Source organism: Sus scrofa, chromosome 4 (genome assembly GCF_000003025.6).
Source record: "Sus scrofa isolate TJ Tabasco breed Duroc chromosome 4, Sscrofa11.1, whole genome shotgun sequence".
Classification (NCBI taxonomy): domain Eukaryota; kingdom Metazoa; phylum Chordata; class Mammalia; order Artiodactyla; family Suidae; genus Sus; species Sus scrofa.
Window position 1 is genome coordinate 91,020,169 of NC_010446.5, and position 20,302 is coordinate 91,040,470.

The following is a 20,302-nucleotide window of genomic DNA, read 5'->3' on the forward strand; positions in this document are numbered from 1 at the left end:
GACCTGTGGTGTAGGTGCCAGGTGCAGCTCAGATCCCGTGTTGCTGTGGCTCTAGTATAGGCCAGCGACTACAGCTCTGACTGGACCCCTAGCCTGGGAACCTCCATATGCCGCAGGAGTGGCCCTAGAAAAGGCAAAAAGACGAAAAAAAAAAAAAAGAAAAGAAAAGAATGAGATACTTCTTGAACCTTTGAGGAGCTCACCATTTAGTTACAGGTGATAGACAACTTGAACTGAAGTAAATGCCTTGTGTAAGTGGGACAAGAAGAAGGCGGTCCTTGATAAGACTCAGGTTGATTACAGAAAACATGGTGTAGGTAAAATAAGAACAGTCTACAAATGATTTTAGAGTCTTTAGACTTTATATCACTTTTAAGGGCCTCTCACATGATTTCACTTACCCCTCCTATTCATGAGCTTCAAAGTTCCCAAACAACTAGCCTCTAAAAGATCACCAGCCTTTACCATTACCTGTCCTGCACTCTCTTCTAATTGGTGATTTGCTTCCATGTAGGTAAAAAAGATCCTCATCCCTGCAGTTTGGTAGATTGATCTGGCAGCAGGATGAAGATGGATTTGAGGTTGGTAGAAGAGGTAGGGAGGTTCCTGACATAACAGGTCAGGCCAGAGATAACTGGGATTGATCTAGAGGGGTTGACAATGGCTCATATCAGAGGGACAGATGGGACAGAGAGATGTATGAGGTGAATCAATAGAGCTTATAACTAAATCATTGTGTGGGTCAAGGGAAAGAACCGGTCATTTCATAAGGTACTCTTATCAGATTCATTCATGCCAGCTCCCTGATTATTCACAAGTATGCGTAGCTTCCTCTTATAACAGATAAGATAAACAAATGATCTTTATATTAATGTTCTATCATTAGATATAATTGGTGGTTTGGGGATCTCAGTAGGAAAGGAGTAGAGTTGGGCAAAATAGATCAGTGCTTTCTGATGCCATTGCTTTGGACAAATTAGGAAGATTTTGGAAATGCGGCGCTGGGTAGATGGCATAAAACTGTGGTGCTTGGTTAAAAGAAGAGATTTTCAGTTCCCAGATCAGCTAATATTTATTGAACACTTTCACAGGTTTTTGTCTCACTTAAATCCTCCAAATGGCCCTATGAAGTCAGGAGTACTATTTTCATTTTACAGATGAGAAATTATGAGGAATGCATTACCCCATTGACAGTACATCTGTTGGAATTTGGTACTAGACGGAAATGAACATGTGTGGTGACTATAGAAACAAAGCTGGCAAAACAACAAGAGAACCTGCTATAAACTGCTTTGCTTTATTTGAGGACCGTATTCAAGTAGTTCTTATTGTAGTTCAACCATGGCATTCACATTAGTGTAGGATCCCAGGTCTAGTCCTCCTGATGATGCTTTCGGATTGACAGTGGGAATCTTTCAGAGCAATGAATAGGATTCACAAGAGTAAACTAAGGTCAGCCTTGCTCCTGAATGTCTTGGTCAGCTTGGGCTGCTTTAACAAAATATCATAGACTATGTGGCTTAACCAGCATTTATTTCTCAATTCTGGAGTCTGGGAACCCAAGATCAAGGTGCTTGAAGATTTGGTTTCTGGCGAGAGATTTTTCTCTGGATTGCAGATGACTGCCATTTCTCTGTGTCCTGAGAGAGAGAGAGAAGAAAAAGCAGGAATCTCTACCCTCATGACCTCATCTAAACCTAATTACTTCCCACAGGCTCCATCTCCATATACCACACATTAGAGTTCAGAACGTCAACGTGTGAGTTTTGTGGTGGGGTGGGGGTGGGGGATGGACACAATTCAGTCCATAGCAACAAAGTTGTATCTGCCCTCATACTGTCACTCATGCTATCTCTGTCACCTAGAGCCAGGCTTTCCAATTTTTTTAATATGAAACCTTTATTAATTTCAAAATATTTCATGGATTGCCCACTTAACAATGGCTGGAAAATAATAATTCTATCTATTGATAGGAAAAAAAAAAAACCCTGAAAAGAGAACTGTGAATTTAGTAATCAGTGCTTTCAGATGAATTATGGTACATTCAAAAATAGTTGTGCATGTTTTTTGTAAGTATTTATATACCCTGCAAATGAAGGCTGATGCACACATGAATCCTGGGACTCCTTGCAGTGTCTCTGAGGCAACAAGGAGAGAAATGGGAATGATGGTACGGCTAGTTATCTGACCAGTAAGCAGGGAGGGCATAGGGGAAGGGGATCTGGGGCGGGAATACAGAGAGGCAGCTGAGTGGTTTTATTAACACATGGCAGGTGTATCTAGAAAGTAATTCTTGGAAGACCCTGGAGAACATTTAGGTTGCTTTTACTGGAAGGTAGAATCAAAACCTATAGGGGAAGCTCATTTCTAAAGTCACCCTCCTGGGAAGAGGGAACTCATTCTGTGAATGAGAATTCTGTTGTTAAAACTGTCACCTCAGTGTGAGATAGAAATAATGTGGCGGGTGGAGGAGATGCTAATAGCTGTTTCTGCTTCCCCCATGCCAGGAGACATTCTCCATAACAGTTTTGGCTCCTCACAATAACCTTGGGAGGTTGATATTGTCAGCCCCATTGTGCACATAGGAAACAGAGGCCAGGGAGGTTCAGTGACTCTCCCTTATAATGATGGACCAGGATAGAGACACATGCTGCCTTGGCCCCAAAGCCTGTGCTCCATCCACAGCGTCTCACTGCTTAAGCATCTCCTACTTTAGGCCATCAGCACTTGGAAGGTGGTCAGGGATGGCAGTAAATGTAAGTAGGAGGATAGGTATAGAGGTTAATAATCTAATGGTCCCGAGCCCTATCATCCTCCAGTGGCCTTTGGCCCCTTTATATGTCCTTTTTTCCTTTCACCTTTGGAGCTGTGCTGAGTAGAGGAAGGATGCACCAAGATATTTGAGGAGAAAGATTATTATAATAATTTCTGGACTTCCAGACTGATTTCCATGACACAAGGACATTCAAATAGGATTTGAGATGTGTGTAAATGCACAGCCTAGGGAGCTCCTGCTTCTTGCTTCTCCTAGTCTTCAATTATTATAAAGGAGAAAGCTGGTTCAAATAATCAGCAGCAGCTTCTAATGCAACTATAGACTCTGGGGTGAATTGCCTGTTTTTAAATCTTGATTCTGCCATGTACTAGCTGTACCACCTTGAAGAATGTACTTAATCTTTTTAGGTCTCAGGTTTCTCATCTGTAAACTAAATTTAATAAAATACTTACCTCATAGACTTACAGTGAGAATTAAATACATAAAGTCCTTAAATTTATGCCTATTCTCTAGGAGATATTCACTAAATGTATCAAAAGGGGCCATCGCAACCTGAAAGTAGTGAAATAATGAAAAGAGGGAGAAGAACTGTCACTGAAGCTAATTGTGTTTTAGCTGCCCACAGATGTCTTCCTTCCTTTATTCTTTTCTTCCTTTCTTTTAATAATTATTGAGCAGCTACTATGTACCATGCCCTGTTCTCTTAGTGCAGCAGATGCAGAGAGGCCCTCAAAGAATGGAACCTGAGTGATTGGTGAAAGTGTCACCTGGCTTGGGTCGAGTTCCCTTGAAGTGGAGCCTGAAGCAAGGACCCAGATGCAGGTGATTGAATGATGGCATATTATCCCAGAAAAGGTGGGAGAGTATGGGTTGGGGGAGGAGCAGAGGGAGGCTGTGGTCTCAGCCGGAGTCTAAATTCAGCCTGATCTGATGGAGGGCTCTACATTGCACTCTAAAGTTGGTCTCACCTTGAGGAAATGTGGGTGGCCTCTTGTGCCTTCTGTTTCCATCAGACCTTGGCTGTGGACTGCCCCTTGTGTGAAAGGTGGGTGTGAGGTCTGTATCACATCTTGAGGAAGTTCCCTTTCAGCCAGTGGCAGTTTTTCAGAGAGGAGGGCAGCTCTGGGGAGCTGGCCCTCCAGCATTCACATTGCCAGATATGGAAGTGCCAGGCTAGCAGAGGACATCTGCGCAGAGCAGCAACGGATTCCATTAGAGGACCCAGGCTCTCTGGGGAGAGGGGATGGGATATGAAGATGGGGGCTCTTCTTCTGCAATTCTCAAGTATACAGGAAGCCATTTTTCTGGGTTTTGTTTAAGCTGCTCAAAATTTACATTTCTCAACCAGTTTCTAAACTTGCTGTCAAAGCCTCTTCTGATGTCACTGTCTAGGGTTTATGTATGTAGTAATAGGCACAGGGTAAATAATTGAGTGATTTAAAAGAATTATGGTGTAAAATGTAGCATAGGAAATGTTACCTGTAAATAATGGAGAACTTGTTATTTTCATGACCCTGATTTTCATCCTGAGGCCAGATTCAAATTAACATAAATGCCTCTGCTGTGATACCATGTCTTCTTCCCACACACACTGCTGGTTTATAATACTTTACGCCGGGGTAGCAGGAGCAATGTCTAACATTATACCACTACCACCTGCATATGCTTTATCTTATTTGATTTCCGTCAGGCTTGATAAACCCATCTGTCAGTCTTGGAAAATCCATCCATCTCCATTAATTTTTTACTTCCTGTTTCACTCTTTCCTTCTGATTCCTAGATGCTTCCCAGATCAGGTACCTGGAGCCCTCATACTATCTCTTACCTGACTGGCTCCCTCACTGTAACACCTTGTCACATTTTTAAATTTTATTGATATTGAGACTGACGAGCACCTAAGAGAGGAGCTTTCTGCCCAAAGCTCTGAGGAAGGCCTCCTTAACCTCTTTGTTCCTCAGGCTGTATACAACAGGGTTTAAGAGGGGAGTAATGACGGTATAGGTTACGGAGATAAGTCTGTCTTGGAGGGAATTTTGGGATTTGGGTTTTAGGTAGATGAAGGAGGTACAGCCGTAGTGGACAATGACCACTGTGAGGTGTGAGGCACAAGTGGCAAAGGCCTTTTTCCGACCCTCAGCAGATGCCATCTTAAGGATAGTGGTGACAATCAGGACATAGGAGATGAAGATCAAGACCATGGGCAGAACAAGGACGCACAGACTGATGAGTAAAGTGATCAATTCTTTGATGGTAGTATCAGCACAGGCAAGCTTCATTAGGGGCCGGATGTCGCAAAAGAAGTGGGAGATGATATTGGCATCACAGAAAGGCAGGCTGAACACAGAAGACACCTGAATAATGGCTGTGCTCAGGCCAATGCTCCAGGATCCACTTGCCAGTTGTATACAAGTCTTCTTCCCCATGATGACTGAATACCGTAGGGGGTTGCAGATGGCCACATAGCGGTCATACCCCATGGCTGTGAGCAAGAAACAGTTGTTGACACCAAAAGTGAGATAGAAGAAGAGCTGGGTGGCACACTCTGGAGCAGAGATGGCTTGTTGGGGGCTTAGGAGACTGGCCAGCATTCGGGGGATGATGGCCACTGTATAACAGGTCTCAGAAATGGACAGCACACTCAGGAAGAAGTACATGGGTGTGTGAAGCTGACGGTTGAGGTGGATAACAGTCAAGATGATAACATTGCTGGCAAGGGTCAACAGGTACAAGGCCAAAAAGACCACAAAGAGGATGAGCCTGTGCTGCCACCCAAAAATGGAAAAGCCTTCAAAGGTAAATTCTGCCACGGCTGTGAAATTAGATCTTGTCATTGAGGACAATCTGGGTCTGAAAGAGATGAAGTGAGTAGGTTGACCATCCAGGCTAGACACAGTAGGCTGGTCCAAGGTCCTCATCAACCAGGTACAGTGGGTGTAGCTCTGGGTTTCAGAAGCTCTCAGCATTCAGACACTGTCCAAGGTCTCCAAGACCTCTTGGGGTTCTCAGGGGCCAGGCATTGGAGGAAAATGTGGTGGGGAAGTGAGGAGAAGAGAGAAAATGTGTAAAGGGAGTAGTGGTAACACTTAACAAGCTTGGCTAAGTAGATAGATGGAAGGGAGATAGGTAGACCTGAAACGTAGATTGATAGACCAGAGAGGGCACTATTATGAGTGTGCACAGCTCTGGAACTTCACCCAGACTCATCTGGTTTAGACCAGCAGTGGCCCATCACATGTTAGGGACCCAGTACAAAGGGACATGCATAAAGCCGGAGACAGAACTCTACTTCAGGCACACTTCCAAGAGGTAAGAGGCCAGATCCATCTCTAGTAAAACAAAGATAATGTCACAGTGCTTCCTCTTATGGTTCAAATTAAATTCAGAATAGCTAATGTCTGGAATAAGGCTGTGAGGGGAGACGCCACTTTTTTTTTTTTTTTTTTAACTTGAGATTCTAGTGTGTGATGGACCCTAGACATTCTGTGATGCAGAGCCAACCCTCTATTCAGGCTTGTTCCTTCCTATGTTCTCCAAATACTAGTTGTTCTAACATCCAAGTTTCCTTCCTTCTGTGTGGAACATAATTTCTGCTGTTTTCTAGTCTGTAAACACAATGAAGAGACTGAAACTTCATTGAGTTTGAAGTACCATGTTACTATGGAGGAAGTACCATGTTACTATGGAGGAAAACAGTGATGAAAGCTGCAAAGTATTAAAGTTTATAGAAATCTCTGACTTTAACCTTAGTATATGTGCAGGGATGCTTAATTTTTTTTTTCTCTCTTCATTTGTCTCCATTGGTTCATCTGTAGAATAAAATAATATCTGCTCAAGGTATTACCATGGAGATTATATGAATTACCGTGTGTAAATAGCCAGACACAATTCTTGATACATAATAGGCAAACAGTACATTATATTGCTGCTTCCTTCATCTATCATCCCCACCCCAACTTTGCATAACTCTGGGTTCTACGTGTGTGTTAGACTCACCCAAACTCATTTGTAGTCCCTGTCTCTCTGTCTTACATTCACAGATGGTTCTTGTCATTAGTTTCTGCAGTCTCTGTTGATTGGAAAGTCCAGTCCCACTTTCCACCTCCTTTCCAACTCTAGATTCTGAAACAGATGGGGATAGGGTAGGGGTGGTCTGGTTTCAGACACCTTTGGGATCAAACCCCAGATCCTCTTACTTCATGTGTGACCTGACAGACTTTTCCTCATCTCTTTGGGCTTCAGTTTCTTCATCTGTAAGATGAAGACAGTACTAATATCTATGTCAGAGGACTCATGGAAGGCTTACATGAGAAGATGCCTTAAGGCATTTAGCAGAGGGCCTGGTATAGAGCGTGCCATCAATAAATCATAACTGTTGATAAAGATGAGTATAGATTTAAAAATATGAGTTTTGTAGGCCATTATTTTATTTTCACTGCTCCTCTCTCAAGCCTAATATAGTGAAGGTGGGTTGGTCCCTGTCTAGCTCACACTTGTGGGGCAGCTTGCAGATTAGAGGTTGCTTTTATGTCTTTCGGAGATACGAGAAGGAGGTAGTAAGGAAGGAAGCACAATATTCAAGCTGGGGAGAAAATCCCAAGAACAAGAGGAGGATCTGAAGGTGGGTTGGAACAGAAAAGCCATTCCCAGTGCAGCAATTCTGCAGGTGTGCTCGCGTCCAGGAGCTGTGCCTTGAACTACTGCCCTCGTGAACCCTGATATTTCAGCGAGCTGGCCATTCACTGACCCTTACCTTCCTGGCCTCTGGCTGATATCTGGGGCAGGAAAAGGAAGTAGTGGGGACTTCTGTGTTCAGGGACTCTACTTTTTCTAGCATAAAGTGGGAAAGTTACATTCACTCAGAGTCAGATGTTGCATTTCTTTCCTCCAGCCCCATAGACTGGAAGTATGGTAGAAGGTGATGGGGATGGGACTGGATGTCCCCAGTTCCCCTGGCTCATTCAGTGTGACACCCTGACATCTATATTTTGACCAGTTCCTCCTTTGAAAGTTCTGCCTGAGATTTTTATTTCCAGGAAAGAAAAGAAAAAGAGAAGGTGGTGTGCTGTGAAGCTGGGGTCCTAAAGCTACATCCAGCCAGACAAGAGACAAGAGTCTTGCTTTGTTGAGTCATGGGAGACTTACCTCTCACCAGTGAGGGCTGAGGCTCACTCAGGCCTCGAGAGAGCTGGGCTTCAGAGTGTAGAACCACAATTGCCACACTCTGCCTGGCAGATGTGGCTCTGAGAGAATCCTCTGAAGGGGAGGGCCAGAAGAAAAACTTAGAGCCCACCAGGGGGCTGTTATTTCTCTCTCTGACTGGTCAGATCTGGGAGTAATGGACAGAGAGCAACTCTGGGCTCTCCTGTGCTTCCCCGTAGCCCTGTCCCTTAAGTCTGGATTGCACTCATTGAGGACTGTTCTCCTGTGCCCCAGGACTCGAGGGTCCCTCTCCCCAAAGCCACAGTGACTGTCCCCAGGGCAACAGTAAGAAGATCCAAACACCACAATATCTGGGGATCTCATTAGAAAAGGGGCTCATCAACCCATTCACTTTGAGAGAATGTAGGTATCAGGAAGAAAGTTTTCCTCTGCCTTTTCAGTTCTTCTGACTGGTCTAAGAATTAAATTGACATGAGACAGAGTAACATGAGAAAATCAAACAAAAGTTTAATAACGTATACATGGATGTATGAGTGAAAAATGTCACCTGCCATATCTGTAAACAAAGGATGTTGCAGCCATCAAGCCACTACAGCCCCCTGATGGTGAGCCCTGGGGAAACTCAGGGTGGAGACAAATGGGCTGCCCAGTGCCAAACCCTTAGCCACTTCAGCCACCCCTGATGGTGCATCCTCAGGGGACTCAGGTGGGAAAGCACAGGATACTGGCCCTGGATGTTTAGGGTGTCTATCAAAGGAATGATTTCTGTGAGCCCAGACTCTTGCATCTTCCCACACAGAGAAAAGTGCTAAATTCCTTGAGATACCTGGTTTTCTTTAATTAACAGTAATCTTTTGAAGTTCCAACTACTTGGTCTTTGTTGCAAAACCTCCTCCCTTTCCCGTTTGGAAAAATCTCTCAGAGCTGAGTGGCTGTGTCCTGAGCTTAAGCCCTCAGTTTTGTCCACCAAAGAAAACATAGTTTTTAACTTTTAGGATGAATATTGTGTTTTTTTCAGTTGACAGGAGAGACCCAGAAAACTTGAGTAACTTGCCAAAATGGCCAAAGCCCTCACTTTAAGGACCATCTTCAACTAAAGACAAAAGAGGATGTTAAGGGTAGCATCTGAGACATCAGAGGGGAGAATGGCAACTCACATGGGGATAGAAAAGCAAAAGTTTGATAAATAAATGTTTGCCATTTGCTGGGTCTTGCAAAGACAGTGAGGCACAGGGACGAATTTTAATAAACAGATTGTCCTAGGTTCCTCCCTGTCTCACCTGGTTCACGCTATAGTTATCTATGGTGATGCCTCCATTCCTGGAACATGTCTCTTTTAGGCGGTTGGGGGAAGTTCAAAGGTTCTTCCTGAGTCTTTGGGACTTAATTATTTGTAGCTCAAAATAATCCACATGCCAAAGAGACATTTTAGGGTGGCACATTTTGCTCCCCTACACAGATGATCTGGGGTTTCCCTAGGAACAAAGTTAGCTCATCAGGACACAGTCCTGCTCTGCACAGAGGATGAAGAGGAGTTCTTGCCTCATGACACTGATGTAGAGACGGTGTACAATGTTGTAGAACTCAGCATGTTTACAGGGGGTTCAGTGTCATTACACAAGCCTCACATGCCAGAGCCTCTATACCCTAAAAGCCAAAGGATCTGAGATCTCTTCCAATTTGAATGTTCTGGGAACCATGACTCATTCATTCATGATTCCTTCAACCAATACTCATTGTGTATTTCTCCCTGCAAAACACATGGAATATGACAGAATGAGGACATAGCATCTATACTGCACACTAGTCCCATTGGTTTGCTCATCACACTCCAGGGCATCACTCTGTGTTGAGTAGGCAAAGCTGAGAACCTTCTCTTTGACATAGATGAGAAGGCAGGCCCCTATTGGAGTCATTCCTGCATTTGCCCTCTTTCTCTTTCCCACATTTAGGCAACCAACAGACCCAGCCTTCCTGGCCTTTCATAATGCGAGCCCACAATAGACCTTTGCAAGGACTGAAGGAGAATCAGAAATCAAATCTATCAGGTTCCCCTGGACCTTGGGACCTTCAGTAATCCCTAGTTTTGCTACCCAGTTTATGCCTTTCTCTTAGAGACCCCCAAAGTTGGAAAGGCTCTTTACCTAAGAATCTTACCTAAGACTGAGAAATGAATACTTAAAAGCAAGTCCTTTTTTGTGTATGTGGTGTCTTTAATAAGCCAAGGAAACTGAGAGAGACTGACAAATATTCAATAGTTGCTAGACATTTAGTTCAGTTCCACACAAACTCTTTCAAGGCCCTCAAACATTTACCCAAGAGAAACTGCTCATACTTGGGCTCATGAGCCATCAAGGTCCAGAAACCCACAGCTGAGAAATAGATATATAGTGTATTTATCACTGCTTTGGAAAGGCCAGTGCATAACCTCATGACAACTGCTTGAATTCCTTTAGGGAGCAGCTAATGGAAGGCTTACAGCTGGCCAGCAGGTCTTAGTAAGACCTTGAAACAAACAGTAAACCTCGAGGCTTATTATAGTCAGTGTCCATTCTTTACCATTTTTCTGGTAGCTTGATTTAAATATGTAGCTTTTTGAAATTAGAGTGGAGTTGAAACCCATGAGAAAGGAAGGAAAATTTTGATATTGAAATTATGAACTGGGAAATGACTGGGTTTTCTTAGAAATACATATATGATTCTTATTGTATGTTTATCTGAAAATAAACTGAAAAAAATCTGGAGTAGATGTAGGTTTTTTTTGAAAAGGGAGTGAGTATATCATCTGTATGTTTTGGCAGTTTTGGCATTTCCATTCTGATTTTTTTAATGTCTTATTTCTCTTATTGCATTTAGCTATGAACTATAATACTGTATTGAGTGAAGGCAGTTGTAGAAGCATTTTAGTCTCTCTGCAAATGTTTCTGTTTCAGTCATCATTAACTGGGATGTTTTCTGTAGATCTCTGGCAGATAATCTTTATCAGATTAAGGAAGTTCCCTTCGATTGCTGGTTTGTTTGCAAGTTTATCACTAACAGTCTGTTCAATGGTCTAGTTCCTTTTCTATATCCATTAATGATGTGCTTTTTATTTTTAATTGGTTAGATTGGTTAATTATGTTAATAGATTTTTCTGATGTTGACTCATTCATATATTTTTAAAGAAAACCCATGCGTAGTCTTTTTACACACTATTGAATTCCCTTTGCCATTTTTTTCATTCATCCATTATTAGTCAATAATTATCATTTCCTACTTCATCTATTTTTGGTACCAAAGGTTTGCAATTAGCAACCTCTTTAAATGCTGGGGAAATGTCACACCTTTTCTATGCTCTGAGCCTGGTGTCATTTTTGTTGTTTGTTTTTGAAAGAATAGATTTACACTACTATTATTTACAGTTTTTAGGGTTATTATTCTAGTAAATTTTCCATTTCTTCTCAGTAAAATTATAATAATTTATACTTCCTTCTGAATTTTCCCACTTTATATTCTCCCACTCTAGTCTCTCATCTTTCTGAGAATATTAAGTATATATGAATGCACATACTTACATATTTAAATTTTTTCCTCTTCTCTACGCATTTTCTCTCTCTTTCCCCAGTATTCATAATTTTTTTTGTTTGTTCCAGTGTGGTCTTTCATGTCATCAACCACCTTGATTTTTCATTTATGTCTAAGAAAGAAGCTCTAATAAGCCAATTGGAAGTGCTGGATGTGCGTGTGTATGTGTGTAGGTAGAAGGGGCATAAAGTGACAATTCATTTTTCACTGGGAAGCACCCATGCCAGTGTCTATAGATACAATCTCTTGAGATTCTCTGTTTCCCCAGAGAGGATTCCTCTGATGTTCTTTCTGGCTGCTCTGCACCTTGTTGCCAGAATTGTGGGAGACGACAGGGGAGAATGAGACTGAGGGAAGGCTCTCTGCTTGGTATATGGAGTTTTTCTTCATCCCCTATTTATTTCCTTTCTTTCGTTCCTTTCTTTCTGTCTTTTCTTTTTAGGGCCACATCCACAGTATAAGGAAGTTCCCAGGCTAGGGGTCAAATCGGAGCTATAGATGCCAGCCTATACCACAGCCAGAGCAACACGGGATCCAAGCCACATCTACTACCTAGACCACAGCTCAAACGGCAATGCCAGATTCTTAGTCCACTGAGAGAGGCCAGGGATCGAACCTGCATCCTCGTGGATACTAGTAGGGTTCTTTACCACTGAGCCACAATGGGAATTCCCTCATCCCCTATTTTCTACATAGCGTTTTCTTTTACTTCTGCAAACATGTCTGGAAAATGTAAAGCTCTAGTACTTTACCTGAATACGAGAGGGGCACTGACATTGCTGTGCAGAGTGGAGAGGGTATCCCCACCCTGCATATTCTGGAAGAACCATTTAGAGAATTAAGAAAGTGGGAATGAACTCACTCTTGAGAACTCTGAAAGATCTGAGGTTTCCCTTCATTCCAAGTTTCCAAGTTAGCCTGCCATCAGTGCATGGATGCAGGCAAGACATGAGACACCTTGGGTTGGAGACAGAAGACATTATTACTGACAGCAGTAGTCATGATATTTGCGCCAGTTCTCCGAGCCTCAATTTTTATAACACAAAGAGAGCCAGAAAATACCCAAACAGGTAGAGAGTGGCATTAGAAAGTGGAACTCTCAGCTTAGGAACCTGAATCTGCCTTAATGTGTGGTAAGCCCGCCTGCCCTGTGCTCCAGAGAGAAACACTCTGTCTTCCAAGGCTGTTGACTATGAAGATACCCTTGAAATAATAATCTGGGACAAAGGCAGTCAATATGTCTGCTCACAAGACAGGTAGAAATGCAAGAGACCCAAGAGAATTGTCAAGAGTTCAGATATGGACAGCAAAAGCTAAAAGAGAAGGAGGATGTCTTGTGTGTGATGTGTGTGAGGTAAGTGCCGGCTTCTACAATAAAGTGTAGAAAACATTGAGCATCACCTAATGGAGGAAAAGCAGCATGGCTTTTATAAGGGGAATGCATTCTTTAAGAGGCTAGATGAACCACTTATTGTATAAATAAGAGAAATAATATATTTTAAGTTCAAAAATTGGAAGGGCTCTCTCTAACATTTGAGCCATTAAAGTGAAGAAGCCTTATCTATTATAGTTATATTAGAGGTAGGTAATAAAGGTCAAGATAAATGGTTATTTATCTTCATAGATATGGATATACTCCTCAAAGGTGTGAAAATATGAAGTCAATGAAAATAAATGGCAGGAATTTCTTTGCAGCTGGCAGGAAGAGGCAGGTAAATTTCAGTGAGAAAATGAAAAGTAATATATTAGAAAAAAAGCATAGAGGATGATCAAAGCACAAAGTACTCTGGTTATTAATTAAAAAGGAAGTATAATTTGAAGTCACTATGGGCTTATTCCTAAGTAGACAGGCCTAAAAGATTTTTTTTAAGATGCATTTAATGAGGGAGCAGTAAAAACAAAAGCAAGAACCCTTACACAATTCCTTGGTTCACTTTTATGCAATGCATGTGACTCCCCATCCAGGCTACTTAGGAAGGTTCAGAGAAGAGCTGGGAAATGCCTTCATAAGAGTGGCAAGGGCTCCCATGTGCAAGTAGCCTGATAAGACAGAGACTCTGAAGTCTCCAGTGGCAGAAGCAGAAAAGGGATGTGATTTAATTCAATACATTATGAATCGTATGAACAGAGCTAATATAAGCTCATTCAGCTCACACAGTACTAGGAAGTACATGATGACATATTTAGTTCATTCAAATTCAACCTTTGTATTTTGGAAAATCCCACACATCAAGGCACTCTGCAACTCCAGGGTGTCAGCTGGGTCTCTCTTTTTTCCTTACTGGAGGCCCCCAAGGACTCAGCCTCTTTAAAGCTGCTATGAACCACAAAGCCCTAGACCTATTCAGAACCACACTTATTTCCTAAAAGTGATATGATTGTCTCTAATAATGATGATAATCATGGCCAACATTTTTTTTTCGGTTGCACCTGTGGTGAATGAAAGTTCCCAGGCCGGAGATTTAATCCATGCCACAGCAGCAACCCAAGTGGCTGCAGGGACAACGCAGGCTCCTTAACCCACTGCACCACAACGGAATTCCCGTGGCCAACATTTCTTGAGATCTTACTCTGTTTCTGTCATTCGCTCAATGTTTTGTTGTTTTTTTTTTTTTTTTTTTTAGGGCCATATCCCTGGCATATGAAAGTTCCCAGGCCAGGGGTCGAATTGGAACTGTAGGCTGCTGGCCTATGCCGCAGCCGCCACAGCCACACCAGCTTCAAGCTGTGTCTGGGATCTACAGCACAGCTCATGGCAACACCAGAAACTTAACCATCTGAGTAACACCAGGGATTGAACCCGCGACCTCATGGATACTAGTTGGGTTTGTTGCCACTGAGCTACAATGGAAACTTGCTCAGTGTTTTTTGCATGGATTTATTTGAGCCTCACAACATTTTTCTGAGTTAAGTGCTAAAATTATCTACTGTACAAATGAGGAAAGCATATTACAGACAGAATTAGACCTTTCCCTAAGATTCACTTATTGAGACCTGTGACTTCAGAGCCTCTGAGCTATAATGATTCTCTTGCCACTTCATCTACATCTTGATAAATGCTGGTCCCTATAACTAAATGTCCCCAGTGACACTTGCATCATTCACCTTTCCCTCACTGTCTTGGGTAGTACTTCTTCGATAGTATACTCTGACCCTAAGACTGAGTTAGATGCCCCTCCCTTAAGCTTCTGTACCATCCTACACTAATCTCCATCATAGCCCTCATTACTCTGTACCATCATTCCCTTTTACCCTTCTCCCCAATGATGTTCTGAGTTCCATAACATCAGGGATTCTTTCCAATTTATTATTCAATTCAATAATCATTTAATGAGGGAGTTCCTGTCATGGCACAGTGGTTAACAAATCCAACTGGGAACCATAAGGTTGCGGGTTCGATCACTGGCCTCGCTCAGTGGGTTAAGGATCCGGCATTGCCGTGAGCTGTGGTCACAGATGTGGCTCAGATCCCGAGTTGCTATGGCTCTGGCAAAGGCCGGTGGCTACAGCTCCGATTAGACCCCTAACCTAGGAACCTCCATGTGCTGCAAGAGCGGCCTAAGAAATCACAAAAAGACAAATAAATAAATAAATATTTAATGATAAACAAGTATGTAGTAGCCATTGAATCCATAGATCTTAGCACATAGTAGAGGAATCAGAAATATTTGAGGGACAAATTAATTAATACTCTTCTTTGGAATTCCTTTTCCCCTTAAGATCAATTATATATGTTCTTTAAAAGTAATCTCACAGGAGTTCCCATCGTGGCGCAGTGGTTAATGAATCCAACTAGGAACAATGAGGTTGCGGGTTTGGTCCCTGCCCTTGCTCAGTGGGTTAACGATCCGGTGTTGCCATGAGCTGCGGTGTAGGTTGCAGACGCGGCTCGGATCCCGCGTTGCTGTGGCTCTGGCGTAGGCTGGTGGCTGCAGCTCCAATTCGACCCCTAGTCTGGGAACTTCCATATGCCGCGGGAGTGGCCCAAGAAATGGCAAAAAGACAAAAAAAAAAAAAAAAAAAAAAAAAATTTAAAATTAATCTCACAGAATAATGTAGGAATTAATTGCCACATTGAATAAGATATGAAACTAATTGCATTCACTCAAGCTTCCTGTAAGTATTACCTTTTATCTTTAGCTTCCAATTCCCACTCCAAACAGGTCACTGGAAGTCTTCCTGGTTAAGTAATTATGTTTAGTATCTCTGCAGGTAGGAAGCCTCAAGCCTGGTATATACTTAGAGTTTACTTATATAGCATTTACTAGGTGCTCGATACTTCTCTAAGCACTTTGTATGTATGAATAATTTAATCCACACAATGATACTGAAGAAGATACCATTAGTAAGCCCATTTTAGAGATAAACCGAGACATAGGGAAGTTAAGTCATATACCTATGGTTACATAGGTGTTGGAGGAAACAGGATTCAGTCCTGGGCAGTGTGATTCTAGAGGCTGTACTTTTAATCACTGAGCCCTATTGCCTCTCATTACTCTCACTTTCCTTTTAAAGGCATAATGGGATTTTCAGTTGTGGCTCAGTGGAAACAAACCCAATTAACATCCATGAGGATGTGGGTTCGATCCCTGGCCTCACTCAGTGGATTAAGGATCCAGTGTTGCCACAAGCTGTGGTGTAGGTCACAGACACAGCTGGATCCCACGTTGCTGTGGCTGTGGTATAGGTTGGCACCTGTAGCTCCAATTAGACCCCTCACCTGGGAACCTCCATGTGCTACAGGATTAGCCCTAAAATTTTTTTTTAAATAAAAAATAAGTGCGTAATGATGGGAAATTGCATTTTGACACATCATGAGAGACGATTTGGTAACAATTTTGCAGAGAAGAACAATACTCTATTAAAGTTCAGGATGCTGAGAGTCTTTTAACTTTTCATTTTTCTTCCCTGGTATTCACTTATGTGTGAAATGGCATGCTTACAGGGTTTTCTATTCCGGAATTGTTTATAATGGCAAAACTGGAAAAAGCATCCATCAGTAATAAGCTAATAAATAATGACATATTTATAAAGTTAAAAATTATGCCACCTTTTTAAAAATTCAGATAATTCTTTATTCTATGGAAGGATATCCAAGATATTGTTAAATATAGTGGGGAAGAAATTAATGTGTTATATGAGCACAGATGTGCCTGTGTATTAGCTTGTATATAGGAGACATATCTGTGTATTTATATAGTATATATTTACATATACAGAGTGGAGAGGTGAAAGAAGGGAACATGCTTACTGATTACATTAATATGACTTTGCTATTCAGTTTTCAATAATACTACTTTACTGTTCCATTGTCTTCTTCAACGTGCCATTACTATTCCAAAAAACTCTTGCCCAGGAAGACAAAAGTTGTGTATAGCTTTATTGTCCTAAGAAATCTCTACCAAGAACTTATGTCAATGACCATCAAACTATTCAGCTTTTTAATAAATGGCATATAATGACTTAACTCTCTAAGGCAATTGGAACCTTCATCTCAAAAAGTATTGTTTTTTGAGTCTATCAATCTTAAAACTATTACATCATGATTCTTACCCAGTCCTAAGTCCATGAATTTAAAAGACTGACCATAAACCATACTCCAAAACTTCATAAATAGCCCAACTTTGCAATTGCTTCTAACTGTGCACTGTGACTTGTCAAGGTGGTGGTCTCCCTTAGCAAATTAAGAATAAACTCAGTCTTGTTTATCAATAGGTTATTTTGGTGCTATTCTCAGGGAAACAGCATTATAAAAGGGACAAGAAGGAAGTTGAAAAAAGACTAGTCTTTAACTCTGAACCTGTTTTAATTTCGGATTTTTGTACAAGTTCTGTGTATTACCTGTTCAACAGAAGAATTGAAAGAAAAGAAAGAAAAAAGAATGAAAGAACTCAGTCATTAGATAGAAATACTTCAGGAAGAAATATAGAAAAAAAATCCCAAATCTGAGTCCTTTGTCATTTCAATATGTAGAGGCCAAGTAGAAGTAATCAACAAAGAAAGAGTCCTGTGATAAGACTGAGTTTAAAAAACAAAAAAACAAAAAACTTCAGAATGCTTTAAATTTCTTAGATAAAGTGGGGTGATTTGTAGAAGAAAGGGAAAGTGGAGGAATAGAATTTATATTTGTGGTTGTGATTAAATTCCATGAATTCTGGAACAGCTGGGAAGCAAGAGGCAAGTGAACTTGAATGCCCCATGGTAAACTCATTGTTTAGGTAACCCAGTCATTCTTTGAAGAGAAGGAAAGATTCCAGCTGCACCAATTCAGGTCAGCAAGACAGAGAGTGGAATTAACTAGCCGAACTGGCATACCATTTCTTCCTCAGTCAGTCCAAAGGGCTAAGTCCTGTCTGGAGAGAATGTACTGTGCAGAGGAGAGAAGAGCTGGAGCTGAAGTTATGGATCCAGCATAGACTGCTTTCCCCTAAGAAAAGGCATTTGCTTATATCTTCCTTCCTCAGTGTCCACTGTGGTTCAATGGCCAATTTCCCTTCCAGATTTGATAAAGAACATTAATCTATCCATCCGAGAAAGACACAAAGAAAAGCACGTGTAGAAACATTACAGTCAAATTGTTAAATGCTAAAAATCAAGAGAAAATCATGACATCAACAAGAGATAAACAACTCATCACATACAAGGGACACAGAATAAGATGAACAGCTGACTTCAGACAGTAGAGTCCAGGTCAATGGGGGCATATCTAAATTGCTTTGGGGGGGCGGGGGCAGGGCAGAGCAGACTCCCATCGATCACTTTTTTTCCCAGGTTTTCTTTTAAAGGAGATATTTAAAGTAGTCAAACACAAAAAATGACTTTTGGAATTCCCATCATGGCTCAGTGGTTAACGAATCTGACTAGGAACGATGAGGTTGCAGGTTTGATCCCTGGCCTCGCTCGGTGGGTTAAGGATCCAGCGTTGCTGTGAGCTGTGGTGTAGGTCACAGACTTGGCTCAGATCCCGAGTTGCTGTGGCTCTGGCATAGGCTGGCAGCTACAGCTCTGATTAGACCCCTAGGCTGGGAACCTCCATGTGCCATGGGTGCGGCCCTAGAAAAGAAAAAAAAAAAAAAGTGACTTTCTGAAAAGAAATGCAAGTAACTGAGGAGTTCCAGGATGTCTGTAGGGAATGATCTATAGCCTCTTCTTAAATACAATCTGAAGCTTTCAAAGAATAATGCCCAGGGTCTTAAGATCAAGAATTCTATATTTAGTAAAACTATCATTCAAAACTGAAGGTGAAATAAAGGCATTCACCAGTAATCAAAGACCTTGGAGTGTCTGTTGCTAGCAGACCTGCCTTAGAAAAGTACAAAAGGAAGTTCTTCAGGCTGAAAGGAGGTGACATTGGACAACAATGGGAGATATACCAAAAAAATAAAGATCACTAATTATAGTAACTATATAAAATGGAACATAAATGTATGTTTTATTAATTTAAGCTTTGATATTAAAAGTCATCATTTATCTTTATCTTTCGTTTCCTACCACAGCATTGGTTCCCATGGTGCTTTCACTCATGACTCTCTCTGTTCAGGTAAACTATGACTCTGTGTATTTACCTGTCTGTCTCTCCAGTCTTAGGGGCAGTAGTTTCCCTGTGAGTGTACCTTTCTTATGGATTCAAGAACTGTGGCTTTTTTAGCCAGTTCAGGCTTTTACTTGTTGCTAAGATGGAATGGCACATTCCATGCTCCATTTTTGACAAAAATCCTTTTGAATAAATCCCCTTTCAAGTATCTAAATTGAATTAATTCTAGTGTTAAATGTATGTTTTACTACAGTTTTTATTTGTTTGTGTTTTGCTTTTTAGGGCTGCACCTGCGACATTTGGAGGTTCCCAGGCTAGGGGTGGAATCAGAGCTACAGCTCCTGACCTACACCATAGCCACAGCAATGCAGGATCCAAGCTGCATCTGCAACCTACACCACAGCTCATGGCCAGATCCTTAACCCACTGAGTGACACGCAACCTTATGGTTCCTAGTTGGATTCATTCCTGCTGCTCTACGATGGGAACTCCATGTTTTACTATAATTTATGCTTTAATTTATGGTGTAAACTGAACACTTTAAGCTTGAATTTTATGCTAAAATAGACCATATTTTAACCTCATGGAAATCTCAAGGACTAGAGTCAGTGGATAGCAATTTAGAGGCCTATTGAGTAATCAATATAATGTTAATAATAGGTTGAAATTGTAAGAAAAAAATTTTAAGTTTATGCTTGAATCTTACTTTTATACTGGCCCTCATTATGTAGCATGACATGTTACCAGTCACCTGAAACCTTGACACCAGTGGTTTATAATTCTGTCTGGAAAATTTGCAAAACTGTTTGACAAGAGATTTTAGTATCCTTTCAATAATCCTGGGAAAGTTTTATCTACAACTATGCCAAGGCATTCTTGACATCGTTAAGTGTTAAAGACTCTGATTAGAGTTGATCATTGAGATAAATTAATCAATGTTTGCTGATTTCACTATCATGTTTGAAGTAAGCTGTAAAGGTAGAGCTTTAGCAGTTGATCACCATGGTGAAGTGTGGAACACAGAGATGATGCCTTCTTCAGACCCTTGGCTAGTGCTGTCCTAAAAATGGAAGAAATAATGAGGGTGTAAGAGACAGAAGGACAGTGGCAAGGGCGATAGAAGACTGTCTGAGACAGGATCAGTGATTGAACTTGGTGAAACCAGGTCCAACATAACAGAGAAAATGATCAATGAGTAGATCACAAAAGTTCAGCTAGAAAATGGTCATAGCCTGAACCAGTGATGGAATGAATTCTGTTGTACACAC

General features: G+C 41.4%; 2 protein-coding genes across 4 annotated transcripts in view; one reads left to right on the top strand and one right to left on the bottom strand.

Moving 5' to 3' along the window:
• LOC100520241 (olfactory receptor 10J1-like) overlaps positions 1 to 20,302 on the top strand; it is a 328,271-nt gene that overhangs the window by 191,271 nt on the left and 116,698 nt on the right. The gene's annotated exons all lie outside the window — the stretch shown is intronic.
• Positions 3,834 to 11,966, bottom strand: LOC100739219 (olfactory receptor 10J4). Its single transcript, XM_021089592.1, has one exon. The coding sequence runs from the start codon at positions 5,737 to 5,739 to the stop codon at positions 4,672 to 4,674; it is 1,068 nt and encodes a 355-aa protein (XP_020945251.1). The 5' UTR covers positions 5,740 to 11,966; the 3' UTR covers positions 3,834 to 4,671.